This window comes from Chelonoidis abingdonii, chromosome 12, assembly GCF_003597395.2.
Source record: "Chelonoidis abingdonii isolate Lonesome George chromosome 12, CheloAbing_2.0, whole genome shotgun sequence".
NCBI lineage: Eukaryota > Metazoa > Chordata > Testudines > Testudinidae > Chelonoidis > Chelonoidis abingdonii.
Window position 1 is genome coordinate 8,399,438 of NC_133780.1, and position 15,065 is coordinate 8,414,502.

General features: G+C 51.5%; 1 protein-coding gene across 1 annotated transcript; it reads left to right on the forward strand.

Moving 5' to 3' along the window:
• The first annotated feature begins 443 nt into the window (after positions 1–443).
• LOC142045775 (zinc finger protein RFP-like) lies at positions 444–8,147 on the forward strand. Its single transcript, XM_075071655.1, is given in 7 exon segments — positions 444–860; positions 1,716–1,811; positions 4,215–4,445; positions 4,768–4,790; positions 5,564–5,679; positions 6,294–6,323; positions 7,221–8,147. Coding segments are annotated over 7 exon segments (1,089 nt in total). The 3' UTR covers positions 7,397–8,147.
• Positions 8,148–15,065: the final 6,918 nt, after the last annotated feature.

Here is a 15,065-nt window from a genome sequence, read left to right on the forward strand (position 1 = left end):
GGCATCGGTGGGCGAGAAGCGGAAGCCCAGGGCTAGGGGAGAACCAAAATTTTCTTTGCTTGGTGCTGCAGAAAACCTTGAGACGGCCCTATTAGGAGAGCATCCCAACACTGAGAAATCAGATCTGTTGCAATGAACAAAGCCCCGCCCAACAAAGGGGTGTGTGGATTTGGGAGTCAAATAATAGAATTCAAGTCAACTGTTCACTTTTTTGAAACCAGTGACATTCCCCCTAACCTGACTCTGCTTTTTCCCCTGAGCACTCTTTCCAGCAGAGAGAGGGTCACCTTTCTCATCAGAGCCCCCAGGGGCTGGGAGAACTCACAGACACAGCTGATTTTAGCTCAGCCAATGAGACAGAGCCAGGAAGGGAGACACCCAATTTCTGACCCAGACAGCTGGAAATTGAAAGTAACTTTCTGTTACCCTTCCCGTCAAAAGCCATGGCTGCAGAGAGCCCTGCGGAAAGTCTCCGGGATGAACTTTCTTGTCCCATCTGCCTGGAGTATTTCACAGACCCGGTGACTATTGAGTGTGGGCACAACTTCTGCTGGGCCTGCATCAACCAGTGCTGGGGGGAGTCGGTGCCAAACTTCTCCTGCCCCCAGTGCAGAGAAACTGCCCAGCAGAGAAACCTGCGGCCCAACAGACAGCTGGGGAACGTGGTGGAGTTAGTGAAAGGACTGAGGTTCCAGGTGGTGACAGAGCCTAAGGGAGAGACAGTGTGTGAGCAGCACCAGGAGGCTCTGAAACTCTTTTGTGAGGAGGATCAAACCCCCATCTGTGTGGTGTGTGATAAATCCAAGGCTCACAGATCTCACACAGTGGTTCCCATAGAGGAGGCTGCCCAGGAGTACAAGGTAGGAAATCTCTGCCCAGCATCAGTATCTGCACCTAAGGGTTTTTCAGATCTATTTCCAGGCCCAAAGTACAGGTGCTCATGCAGAAAACATGTAGCCTGCGGCCATAACCGGGGGTTCCCAGACTTCCAATGTTTGGGTTTCCTTCTAGTGTCACAGGACTCCTATGTCCTCCTGTCATAAAGGATGGGTTGTTTTTTTTTTTGCTAACTGCAGTGTTATGATAAAGATTTAGAATGTTACGCATGGATCTCTGCTCTTACTTGAGGACGAATTTCCAGGTGTGAGTGGGGAAAAATATTCATTCTCTTGTGATGCCCTTTTCCTGAACTAATATTTCTGTTCCAACCCATGTTCCTGCTGAGTGGGACACACCGGAGCCAGCACTGCCAGCCCCCACTATTCTAAAATCCTGAGATCTTTGAAAAGTTTCAATCAGACTCTGGGAATTTATCCTCCCACCCTCTGCTTCACTCATTTCAAACCAACAGAGAAATAACTTGGTTCTTGGTCCTAAAAAGATTTTGAGGGATGTGCGGTGAGGCAGTGGTGTAGTCAGAGCTCCTGACTGGTGGACAGATGATGAAACCCAGTTTGTGCTCTTGGCCCCCAGGTGTCAGAATGAACTAGCTCTCCTTTGCTACCTGCTGTTTTTCCCCAGATCCTGCAGCATCCCTGGCCTGGTCTGTGAGTTGCCATGTGGGTGCTCTCCTGGCCTGCTGCTGTAAATAAGCTAGACATGTAAATCCCTGCAGCAACATTATTGCAGGGGGAGAGGAGGAAATCATTGCTTCTCAAGCTCCAAAAGAAAAAAAAATTAACACCCCCTTGCTCCTCCCATTTGTCTTTGCCCAGGAACAATTTCAGACCCGACTGCAGGCTCTGAAAAAAGAGAGAGAAAAGCTCCTGGGATGGAAACTGACCGGAGAGAAGAGCAGCTCGCAGTACCTGGTAGGAGCCCAGTGTTGTTACCCAGGAGGGTCATGGAGATGAATGTGTGGAAGGATTGTGCATCTCTGGGGCCGTGTGCTTCTCGTTTGGGATTGTGTGTGTGTGTCTCTTCCCCTCTATGGGCTGGAGTGGGACTGGGACTCCTTGCCTGGCTCTGGGGCTAGGACAGATTCCCCAAGAGCTCTGGGCAGCTTGAGACAGGGCAGATGCTGATTGAATCCAGCAGCAGGTGCAGCCTGTGCTCCCCTCCGCCCATGATGGAGGGGATGTGGGGTCATGACCCGACTTCCTCCCTGCTGCTCTGGCAGCGCCAAGGCTGCGTTCATGGTCCATCCCCAGCTATCAGAGAGGCCTGCTCGGCTCGGCTTCAGGCTTGATCTTTGTCTGTGTCTGCACACGCTGTCTGTTTCGCTGTATGCCAGGGGTGGGCAAACCGGCCCTCGGGCTGGATTCGGCCCATCAGGGCTTTGGATCTGGCCTGGGGGACCACGTCCCTGCGGCCAGTGTGTGTGTGTGGAGGGCGGGGGGGCAGAGGGCTCCGTGTACTGCCTTCGCCTGCGGGCACTGCCACCTGCAGCTCCCATTGGCCAGGAACAGGGAACCGCTGCCAATAGGAGCTTCAGGGGAGGTACCTGCAGGTGAGGGCAGCATGCGGAGCCCTCTTCCCCCCCCCCTCCAGGGGGTGCAGGGATGTGGTGCCAGCCGCTTCCTGCCCTGGCATCGGTGCTTGCCACTGCCACCCCGGAGCTGCTCCAAGTAAGTGGCATCGGGCTGGAACCCGAACCCCAACCCCCTGCCCTGAGCCCCCTCCTGCACTCTGCACTCCCGCCTTTACCCCAACCCCCTGCCCTGAGCCACCTTGTACACCCCGCACCCCTCCTGAGCCCCAATCCCTTGCTCTGAGCCCCTTCCTGCACACTGCAACCCCGCCCACACCCTGCGTGCCCTCCCGCACCCCAACCCCTTGCCTCAGCCCTACATTCATGACCCTGCATGCAATTTCCCCACCCAGATGTGGCCGTTGGCCAAAAAGTTTGCCCACCCCTGCGCTATAAGGTGCAGTTGAAGCTGTGTCGGTCCCAGGATATTGGAGAGACAAGGGGGAGAGGTGAGACCTTTGATTACACCGATTTCTGTTGGTGAGAGGGACAAGCTTGCACACTGCCCAGAGTTCTTCAAGTCTGGGCTGGAAACCTCTGCGTGGCTCAAAAGCTTCTCTCTCTCTCTCCGACGGAAGTCGCTCCAGTCAAAGATATCACCTCAACCCCTGGTCTCTCTCTCTCTCTATTATAGGTGAGCACTAGAGAGGCAATAGCTGAGTGACAGCTAAGCTCTCCTGCTAAGCGCTGATGGTTTCACAGGGCTCTAAAACCCAACTGCATCCTGACGTTGTCCTGGGAAATCACTGTGCCCCATCCGGGCCTGAGACAGGTTATTGGACTGAATCAGAGTCATGTGGCCAATGGGATGCAGAGGTGAAGGGCTCAGAGGAAAAGAACCAGACATTCAATTTGTCTCCCATTCTGATAACTTTTCTGAGCCCGCCTATGGCTGAGATCATAGCACGGATCAGCCCCAAACTGATCTGGGTCTGATTGGATTGGGCCACACCAGGGAAGCAGCATCTTAGATCTTATTAGAATGTCTTTCAGTCTCTGTAAATACGCCTACATCTCGGATATGCACTTGGGAAAGTGATGTGAGCACGCTCCAGGAGACAGTTACACCTCAAACCAGAGTGAGGAGTGGTAGAAGGCAGCTGTGGAAAGGGGGCAGAGTTAAGACTGGGTGGCAGTGTGCTGTGGGAGGCACAACCTTAACCCTGCATTCCCTTGATTTCAGAGCTGTGTTTGTCTTCGCTTCATTCTTGATTTCATGCTACAAGTTTATGGCCTGGGGCTGCATGAGAGATCCTGAGCTCTGCACTAACACAATTAGCTTTTAGGCACTGAATTCTCACGTCTCTCCAGAGGTGCGGCTGAGCATCCTTCCAGGGCATGTGAATATCAGGAGCTTCTTCATTGAAACTTGGGAGTTTTGGTCTGTTTTCTTATTTTATTTGTCTTTTCTTTACCCCATTCAGTCTCTCTCAGGAGTCTGTGCTTGTGTACTTTGGAGTCCTGCCCTTTCTACTGCTGGCAGGACTGAGATTGTCCGAGGTCACTGATCACAACAGAAAGAAACCATGTCAGATGGGAAGGAAATTTAGGGCAAGTTGGGACTTTCTAGGAAAATCTTCTCTCTGGTCAAATGGGGAAAGTTTCTGTCTGTTTTTGAGGTGCTGAATACTTAGAGATTGCAATGAAATTCCCCCTCCTGCTGACACAGGGCTGTGTGAAATCTCCCCTGCCTGTCGGTGTGTCCATGATGTGCGTTTTCCCTGTTTGTCTCTCTTCTTTACAGGGAAAGACTGAAGTTGAGAGAGAGAAAATTGTGTCTCAGTTTAAGCAGCTGCACCAGTTTCTGGAGGAAGAAGAGTGACTCCTGCTGGCCTGGTTGGGAGAGCTGGAGAAGGAGATTGTGAAGCTGCAGGATGAAAATATCACCAAACTCTCTGTGGAGATTTCCCGTCTCAGCGAGCTGATCAGCGAAATGGAGGGGAAGTGCCAGCAGCCAGCAAGTGAATTCCTGCAGGTGAGACCTCAGAGCCTTGGAGATATTTGGGAAATGGATGAACGGGGAGACCCATGTGGCTTGGAGTGCAGAATCCTAAAACTACAATGAAATTCACTGTTTCTAGTTTTTAAACAGGAATCCTCTCTCGCTCTCGCTTAATGTTACCTCATCTTATTGTTAGGAACTGTACTGTTAAAATGTGAATTCTCTGGTTTATGATCACTTCCACTTGCTTCTGTTTTATTATTCTCTTTTCATTATTAATAATTTGATTAGGGGTTTCAACAGCTTCTATATCATTTGTAACTGAGCTCTTTTTCCTCTGTCTCCCCCACTCTAGGACGTCAGAAGCACCTTGAGTAGGTATGTGGCTCCATCTCACTCTCAGGGAGATGTCACTATGCAGGGGAGGGGCTTGAACCCCATTTGAGGCCCACATCTCTTCAGGGCACCATGGCCAACTGTGTGGGGCAGGGTCACCCCTCAGATCCAAATCTCCCCTCTGCTGACTTTACTCCTGGGATTGCAGCAGAGTCCTGTGGCACCTTATAGACTAACAGACGTGTTGGAGCGTGAGGTTTCGTGGGTGAATAACCACTTCGTTGGATGCATGTAGTGGAAATTTCCAGAAACTCCTGGGACTGATGCTTTTTATTCAAGACGCTGAGATGAGGAAGCATGAGGGCAAGTTAACAGGTCCATTAAATCTCTTGTGTCCTGGGGAATGGCAATATGGATGCTTCCAGAGCAGCAGTAGTCAAATATGTCCAGCTTGTGTCTGTTTGGCGCCCTGTGTGAGGTGATTTGGGGTTAGTGGTCTCCATCCATTTCTGACTGGGCAGGTGTGCACGCTAAAAAGCTTAGCAGAGTCAGTGCAGCTTGTTGGCCCATCTGCCTGCTCCACTTCCCCTCAATGTCATCTCTCGCCAGGTCATGCTGGAAACAAACTGGGCTGCTGCGGGTGAAGCTTGTGCTGCCATTGCCTGAGTGGTATCTGCTCTGAGGCCAGGATATATAGAACAATCCAGCCTCCAGGCCCCGCAGTCCAGCAGCTTTCACTGGCATGAAACCGATCTGAAATGAGGATAAACCCATGATTTACAATCAATCAGTTAGAGAATTCTGTTTCTCTCCAGGTGCCAGCAGGGGAAATTCCAGCAGCCAGTGGCGATTTCTCCTGATCTGGCAAAGAGACTTGATGATTTTACCCAGAAAAACATTGTATTAAAGGAGACTCTGAAGAAATTCCAAGGTACTGAGCAGGGATTGAAAAAGGAAAGTGGAGTCTGATCTCTGTGAATGTTGGAGGAAACGGGCTGTGTCCAATTAGCTGCGAATCTAAAACCCAATATAAGAACATGGAAGAAATATAGACAAAGTCTTGAATTAACTAAGCAATTTTTTTCAAGACACAAGATATTTATGCAAAAACAAGCATAGTCTGAATGTGATTCATTGTCACCTTGTTTGCCCTAATTCTTGAGGACTGCAAAGACCTTGGTTGAGATAAATTCTGTGCTAATGCAAAGGGCTCCATCTTCTCTTCCTGAGTCTGTTTCATTCTGGTCTGACCTGTCAAGGACTTTTCTCTTGTGGAAAGGCAAGAAACACTAAATGCCACTTATGCCATGTTTATAACCATGTTATTAGTGCAGAAAGGGTCCATAAGCCTGATACTGGCCCATCTCCATATGGGCACATTTTCCACCATGTGTCTCTCTGTATTTCTCTCTCTGGGTCTCCCTGCCATTTTACCTCTGTTCATGGCCTAGAACTAAAGCTCAGTTGTTCTGATTAATTGTAAAAATCCTGCATGAAACCTAATTTTGATACCATGTAATCTCTTTCTCTCCCTCTCCTCCCTAGACGCTCTGATGTTTGAACTGCAGACAGCAAGTAAGTGGACCTCTGGCAAAAGGGGGTAGTGGAATGGGTGGGGTTTTAGATGGATTGAGAGAAAAGGACAGTTTACGTTTGTGGTGGAGGATTCATTTGAGGAAGAATCTTCTGAGATTGAACAAAACAGAGGCCCCCTTCCATAGAGTGAGCATTGCAGGGGATGGGGCTGGAGCACTCCAATCTATTATTAACTCCTTAATTGCTGTGCAGTGCACTGCCTGAGTGAGGGCTCTGACTCCTCTGTTATGCTGAGGGGGTCGGTGCCTGGTCTGACTCTCCTCGGTGTCCCCGTAAGACATCACCCCCTTCTCTGTCTCTCCCTGTAGGTTCCACCTCTCCCTTCCCCCTGGGCTCTAGTGTTGCCAACGTGGCCCCTCCATCCTCTCTATCTTTGGGAGGTCTCCCCTGGTGCTGCCTCCTTCTTGTCTATTCCCCATGGGCTGGGGGCCCCCCTCTTTCCACCCAGGGCTGCTACCTCCTCCCCCCGCCCCACCTGGACTAGGGTGTGTGCTCCTCTCTCTGCTGCCTCCTTGATTCTTGCTGACTGCGGTTGTCTCCCCAACAGCTGAGGCTGATGCCCCTTCGGTCCCACTCCAGGCTCAGCTGCCTGCCTGCCCTGCTGAGCCTGGAGTGGGACCGAAGGGGCATCATCCAGGGGCATGAAGGGGCATCATCCAGCAGGGGGAGCAGGGAGACGCAGCCAAAACTGTAGCAATTGTGGCACCTCTAGGGCCTGGGAGGAAGGAGCCCTTGTGAAATCCTGGCTCAGCCCCAGCACAGAGGCAGCTCCTTGGGACCCAGCCAGAACAAGGCTGCTGGGGAATGTGAGAAATGGTCCCACCCTCCCCAGGGCTGAGCTGTGCCCCTAACTCTCTGACTCTCTCCCCCCCACAGTGAATGTGACTCTGGATCCAGCCACGGTTCCTCCCTGTTCCTATCTTTCTGCGGTTCAGAAAAGTTTGAGATGGCGAAACACACGGGAGCTAGGGCCGCCCTTAGGTATCCGGGCCATACGCAACATGCACAGCTGTGTAAGGCCCCCCAATATTTGGGGCACCCCTGGGTCTTAGTGTCCACCGTCCTCCTCTTCCTATCCCTGTTCTGACCCTTCCTGCAGGCTCCCACCACAGCTGACTGCTGCAGCCTGGTGAGTCTTCCTCTGGGGGTGATCTAGTATCTTAGGCTTTGTCTACTCTGCCAATTGAAGGGCAAACATTTTGTCGTTCATAGGTGCTTAAAGAAGCCTCCCCTTCCCTCCCCCTAGACAAAAAGTTTTGCCTTGGCAAGTGCCAGTGTAAATGGCTCCTTGTCTGCAGGCGCGCTCTCCTGTCCACAACAAGAACCCTGCTCGTAGCAGGTGGAAGTATTTTGTCTGCAAGAGTGCTGACAAACAGGGTTTAGGCTGCCCGGCTCTTAGCAACACGACCATGTCAGCATGGCCGTGTTCCAAAAGCTGTGTAGTGTAGAAAAAGCCTTAAAACTGAAAAGGCCTCTAGCCTGCCAGACCAATTATCACAACATTGAAACTGTTAAACAGCCATTCAAGTGGTAATGAAGCCATTTAACAGGCATTTGCTAACCCCCTGGTATGTACTGTTAGTTTCTGGATTTACTGACAAAAACAGTTGTGCATAATTGTATCGCTTCTTGGCCTTTTGGCTAGATGGGTGAAAACATTATATCTGAGGGCTTGGCTACACTTGCAAGTTGCAGCACTGGCGAGGGGGTTACAGCGCTGCAACTTAGCAGGTGTCTACACTTAAAAGCTCAGCCAGCGCTGCAACTCCCTGTTTGCAGCGCTGGCTGTACACCTGGGTCTGCTTCCGGTGTAGCGAGACCAGCGCTGGTGATGCAGCGCTGGTCATCAGGGTGTGACATCACCAGGTTTTTATTGGCCTCCAGGGTATTGGACTCATCTACGCTTCCTTGTCAGCCTCTCTGTCATCGCTTTGCATTTCCACTGACTCCCTGGCCCCTCTAGAGCCATGGAGAGGAGGGGGAGTTGAGAGGAACCCAAGAGGGAGGCGCTCCACTGAGTGTTTGCGAGACTCTCAGTCGCAGTCATGCATGCTGGTAGCGCCAGCGTTGATGTTTCCAGCCAGAAGAGCTGTCCAGTCGCAGCTGCTGGACTGGTAGTTGAGGACTCATACGCAGTAAGAGGAGCCATTTTACCGGTAAGAAGCTTATTATAAGGATGCAAATTTTGGAGCAAGGTGGTATGCTGCCTGCCAAGCATGCCTAGATGTGGAATAGCCCATTGATTTCCTTGTAGCTGCTTTGCCTTTCCACAAGCCAACAGGAAACTCCCATGGCTTCCAGAGTGAAGCAACCCCCACTCCCCACCCCTTCCCAGGTGAGCTGCTGTGCAAGATGGCTCTAGAGTAGCTGCTGTGGCAGATGTGGGTGTAGGTTCGTGTTATTTCCATGTAGCTGCTCTTGCTTTTCACAAGTCACAGAAACCCATGGTTCCACAGTGAAGCAAACCCCACCCCCACCCCTTTACCCAAGTGTGACAAGTTCGCGATTCTTGGCAGCCCCCCCTTTCTACTTGAGGCCGCGTGGTGGTGGGAAGCTTCGCATCTCCCTAATCCTGCAGCCTCTCGCGGCTCTCTGTGCTATGCGCAGAATGTGTAAATGACTGCTACAAAAATCTTAACAAACGTGCGGCTCTTTATTAACAAGTTTATCTTCTGTGTTTTTCTTTAAAGTGACCTTGAATACTGCTCATTCTCACGTGCAGACTTCTGGAAACTAGGGCATAGACGCGGAAAAGCTTAAAGAAAAAAAACCAAGGAAAGACTAAGAAAGAGATGGTGGAAGCAGATGGAATCTGTATTCCACAGAAAATAAAAAGTTGCAGATGGAGCAGGATCAAGGAAACATGAAAAAGGCAACAGGCTGCCCAAGACTTAAGGAGAAGGCTGCCAGCAGAAAGGAATTGATACCCAAGAGAAGCACAGAATCGGCAGGGATGACTTAAAAAAAAAAAAGGGGGAAAAAAAACAGCCTCTCATTTCTTCATGTATATATTTTACTTTTTCCATAACTATATGACATAATAAAAATTTATACATTGCATCATATATGCTGTTGATTGAAACAGGCATCATTAATATACATGGTTGGTCTCCCAGCGCTCCCCTGCAGGTTAATCCCTCGGAACTGCAGGGCAGCAGTGGACATGGGGCTGGCCTGAAGGCAGGCAGGGGCTGACTTGGAGGTAGGGCTGGCTGCAGCAGGCAAGGGATGAAATAATCTTTTAATTTGATGGAGAAGCCTGGTTGGAACAGGGGTGATGGAGCGAGGTGAGCTTCAGGCAGTGGGGGGCCTTACTCGCGCCTACTAGTCTGAGTGGTTGGTGGAAACAGGGGCAGTGGGGTGCGGGCTGCGGCAGAGTGTTGCAGAGCTGGTGCGGGGCAGCAGTGTGGGGGGGCTGGCTGAGCTTTGGCAGGGCTGCAGGGGGTGTGGCAGGGTTGGCTGGAGACAGGACAGGTGTTGGCAGAGGTGGCTGTTTAGGGCACGTAGGGGGCCGGACTGGGTGGGCAGGTCATGGCCGGGTGCCAAGCAGAAGGCATCTGGAACCCCAGCCCTTTTAATGTAGTCTCCCAAACCCCCTTCTACTGCGGAGGACCGTCTGTTCAAAATAGGCTGCGGGCTAGCGCCTGCGGCCGAATAGCGAAGAGGAGGCCGGGGCTCCGGGGCTAATTTGACGGACCGGACCTAGGGTGGCCAGCTCAGGCACGCTGGATGCCCCAGCGACTTTAAATACCTCCCTCACTGCGCAGGGCTAGGGGGGCACTACTAAAGGGCCCGAGGAGCTCGCGAGCATAGGTAAGCGGGGCTTGGCACGCGCGTCGGCCTCGAGCGTTGTGGGTCCTTGCCCGCCGCTCTCACAGCCTGAGCTCCCCGATGCGAGAGCGGGGCTTGCCCGCCGCTCGGCCGTGACGCTGCGGGCCTTGCCGTTGCTTAGCCGCGAGCTCCAAGACGGGTGAGCCGGGCCTTGCCACGTCCGGCTGGTAGCCCCCGTGTCAGAGCGCAGGCAAGCTCCGCGATCCAACTCTCCGGCTGGAGCCCCCGGTCAGAGCGGCCAAGCTCCGCCGATTCGCGCTCTCCCGCGGCTGGAGCGCGTAACAAGCCCGCCGCCCCGTCTCTCATGGCCCTGCCAGCCCCGGCCGGATGCGCCGCAGAGCCCCTCAGCCGTGGCTGGCTCTAGCGAAGAGAGCGGGGGCTAACATCGACCGCGCTGCTATTGGCGGGCCGTGTGGCCACCCACTGTGGGCTGTGCCCGCAGGCGCTTCCTCTCACAACGAAAGCTTAGGGACCATGGAGCCAGACCGCAGCTGGGGACAGGGTAAGTTTAAAAAAAAAAAATTAAAAAAGGTGCCTAGACGGTGCCAGGGGCTCCTCTTAGCGTGGGGTCCGATTCCCCGTGCAGCACGGTCGTTGGAAAGGAAGCGGAATGACCCGCACCCTTCCGCTCCCCTTCCCACAGCACAAAGTGACGAATGCGGACAGGTGCTCGTGTGGAATACGCTGCCCACAATGCACCACTCACAACAGCGGCTTGGCTAGTGTGTGGACACACTCATACTGTTGCTTCAGTGTGAACATCTGCAGCTGGCTGCCCGTATCACATGCTGTTTAGCGGACTCAGCCTGTATATACCTGACACGCTGCTGCAAAACCCTGCGCTATAGTGTCTAGACTCAAAGTGAGTTTACTCAGAACATGTCAGTCTACAGACCTTAGTTCTGAAAGATGCCTTTAAACTAACTCATCTCGAGTATAGTAAAGATAGTGATATTTATACCTACATCTCTAAAAAATCCTTGAATAATGATTTTTAGATGCACATCATCTTTAGCCTTAAATGCTTGGATCTTCAGAATATCGTTTTTAAATAAAATCAATTCAATACCCCTCTATTAAATTAAAATAATCATCATTTGAATTTTAATATGACTTATACTACACGAAGGAAGGCTTGCTTCCCTATAGTGTTCTTCTGGCCTGTTGTCCAGATATCCTTTTTGTCTCTTTCTCTCCCTGTTGTGAAGAAAGCCCTTAAAGGGACAAACACCCTTTTTCTCTGTCCAGGATTAGCTGGCACAAATGAGTTTCCTCTTTCTTTACGTCTGACTTATTTGATGGAACGTAGTTTTAAGAGAACCCCTTCAGACAAAATGATCAAGTAACCTTCGGTAAGATCCAATATCCTTTTTATGACCTAAAATTTCTTGTGGAAACATATTTTTAAGTATAGGTGGATTGCAATGTAAAAGAACAAATAGCTACCTTTTGTTATGGAGATCACACAAAGTAAATTACTGTTCCCTTTTTCTAAAAGCAATGAACATTGTTATGAACACATTAAACTTCTGTGACTGATTAATTTAAAATAATGTCTTTGTGTCAGTGTGTTAAATATGTAGTAATCTGGAATGATTACTTTATGAAGGCTTACGAGTACATTTAAAATATAAAATCAGCTTAGAAATACTGATTAAGAAAATGTAAAACAGAGAAGAGCTGCATCATGTATTCCATAATATTTAATGTTGTATTCAGCAGGACAGATGACTCGCCCTTACCATAGGTGCCAACTTTCCTCGGCGCCGCTGGGTACTCGTGCCTGCCCGCCCCGAATCCACCCCTGCCCCACCCCCATTCCAACACCTTCCCCGAAGTCCCTGCCCCAACTCCACCCCCTCCCTGCCCCTTTTGGACCCCTCCCCAAATCCCTGCCCCAGCCCCACCTCTTCCCTGAGAGCATCATGTTCCCCCTCCCTCCCAGCGCTTGCTGCATGAAACAGCTGGGGGGTAAAAGCAGGCACGTGGCGCACTTACGGAGGAGGCAGAGGCGAGCTGAGGCGGAGGGGTGGGTCGAGGAGCTGCCAGTGGGTGCAGAGCACCCACCAATTTTTCCCCATGGGTGCTCCAGCCGTGGAGTTTTTGCAAATAAATCTCTGACAAACTTCAGGGCATATCAAAAAACCTGTGACTGACATTTTTTATTCCCAAGTTTAGTGCTTTTAATTAGGTACCTTCTGCATGTCCAGTCTTCACTATGTGGCACGCAGTGGAAAACATGCTCCATTTTCTTTAGAAAGAAATTGCAGAAGAGTGTTTTTTTCAAATGTCATTTGCATCATTTGGGTTCATGGATTTGGCTGGAAGGGTGCAGGAGGGAAGAGAGGAAGGAGACAGTGGGGAGAGGGTGGGGCCTGGGTGGAGTGGGGCAGGGCCTGGAGTGGAGCAGGAGTGGAGTAAGAGCGGGGCCACAGGCAGAAGAGGTGGGCTGGGGAGCTGACCTCCCCAAGGGGCAGCTTCACCCACTTCCCATGACAGCAAGTAAGAGCAGGTCGGCTCCCACACACCCAGCACGTGCTGCAGTCTCTTTAGGCAGAGGCCGTCGTCACAGAGCCGAATGCGCCGGCACAGCACATTCTGCGTAAGGGAGATGGGTACGAGGTTCTGCGGGGAGCTGTGACTCTCTGCCGCTGTGAGGCTGGGCATCTCGGTATCCTTTGCTGCCTCATCCCTCCCTGCCCCCACACTGCGAGCCCTGGCTGCCGTTGGGCACAGGGGCACCAGTTCAGTAATACTGTGTAGGGCCCCATAAATCCTAAGGGACGTCCTGCTGGCAGCATCTGCCTGACAAGCCTGAGAGATCTGGCACTTAGTTCTGCATGCTGGGCTGTGAGGGATTCACCTCAGGGAGACATTGCTGGGAGGTGGAGGTGTGGGGATGGGCAATTCTGGACTGTGGGGGTGGCCAGAGAGTCTGTGAGTAGAAAGGGACAGATCTGCTTTAACCCTGAGGAGGAGATCTGGGTTGTGGAGCAGCAGCGTGAGGGTCAAACTATCATGCCTTCACTTTCCCTAAGACCACAGTGTCACTGGGCCGGGTCCCCAGCAGGGTCTGGGTTTGTCTGGACTATGACCAGGGACAGGTGGCATTTTTCTGTGCTGACAACAAGTCCTCGATTTTCACTTTCCCCCCAGCCTCTTTTTAATGGGGAGAGAATCCACTCTTGTCTCAGTGTCTGGTACAGTGAAAACCAGTTGAGACTGTTTCTGATACACAAGGTTAACTATCCCCCTGCAGGCCATGAAATGGGATTCTGTAGCCTCTGGTTGTGTTTTATTGTTTCCACAATCATTGGCTGCTGCAGGCGTTTTTGTTCTTTCACCAAGAGGATTCTGTATCTTCAGCTGCAAAGATGCTGAATTTTTTGTGGCTCACAATGGATTCTCTTGTCTCTCCTGTTGGGTAAAATATAGCAATAAACCCAGAAGCCATCAGAACTACTTGATAAACTGGTGAGGGGTTTGTTTGCTTTTTCCTGACCTGCTCAGTGGGATCGAGGTGGGTTGTAGGCCATTGGAATTGCAAGTAAAGCAACCCCTCTGGAATCGCAACAACAGTAATGATCATGACTCTGCTAGGCCATATTCAGGTGCTTTCACCCAGTGTCTGTTGGAACCGAATTTCCCAGCCTGGGCGCATCAAGCATTCAGACAAACAGTGACATGTAGCTAGTTCCTGGTCCAAACTTTTCAGTGACCAGGGTCACGTGTAGATTTGCAACACTTCTACTGGCTGCGTTCAGAAACAAAAGGGCATCATCGTCTGTTCAATGTGACCTTGCACGTACACCGTGTGCAAGGTTATGCTGTGCAGAGGATGCCATTTTACTCTACAAAATGGTGTCTGGACTCTGTTAGTACTGTGTTTTTGAGATTATGACCTCATTCCTATGGTGTATGAGAGGTTGCGCTATGCAGAGGACACCATTTTGTAGAGCTTGTCTGCTGCGGGGACACATACGTTCAGGGACCAGACAGAATGGCCCATGAATCTGGCCCATGGTCCTGCGGGTGAATCTGGCAGATACACAGATGTCAAAGTTACGAGTGGGGATCTAAAGTGGGAACTTCAGCCCTGAATTCACAAGCCCGACCCCTTGCCTTAAAGCAGTGACTCCTTTGAGCCGTCATCGGTGGAAGCCAAATTTAAGTGAAGACACTTCCACAGCTTGGATGCTGAGCCCTGTGCGCTGGGCTGTGAGGGCTTCAGCTTGAGGAGATGTTACTGGGAGGTGGAGGTGGAGGGATGGGCGATATTGGGCTGGGGGCTGGCCAGAGAGTTTGTGAGGAGAAAGGGATGGATCAGGTTTAACCCTGCAGGGTGGATCAGGGCTCTACAGCAGTGCAAGGTTAAGTATTTTGCTCTCACCTCCCCTGAGACCCGCCTGCATCTGAGTACGAACCCCAGTAACATCCCGTTTCTCTGAACTATGAGGGGAGGCAGGTGGCATTTTATGATTCTTATAGTGAGGCGCCGATCCTCACTTTGTCCCTGGCCTCTTTCACTGGGGAGAGAATCCTCCCTTGGCTCCAGGTGGGGCCAGGATCCCAGCTCCGATTGTAGGCGTTGCTAACTGCACTGGAGCAAGTGCGGCCTAGCAGAAAAGGCTGTTGAGTTACTGCTGCATGTGCTCACTGCGGTCATGTTGACTGGAGTGAAGGTGAGGGCAGAGATGACCCGTGCCTGTCAATTGTGGGGGGACACAGTGAGGGCGGCCGGCTTCAGCAGCGTTACTGTGCGTGCTCACTCCGGGTGAGCAAGTTCAGTACAAGCTGAACAGGAAATTGGGGGGGGGGGGAGGAGACACATGACCCCACATGCTCCCCCCCCGACCACGTTGCCTCTAGGTGGGGGCATATCCCTTGGTT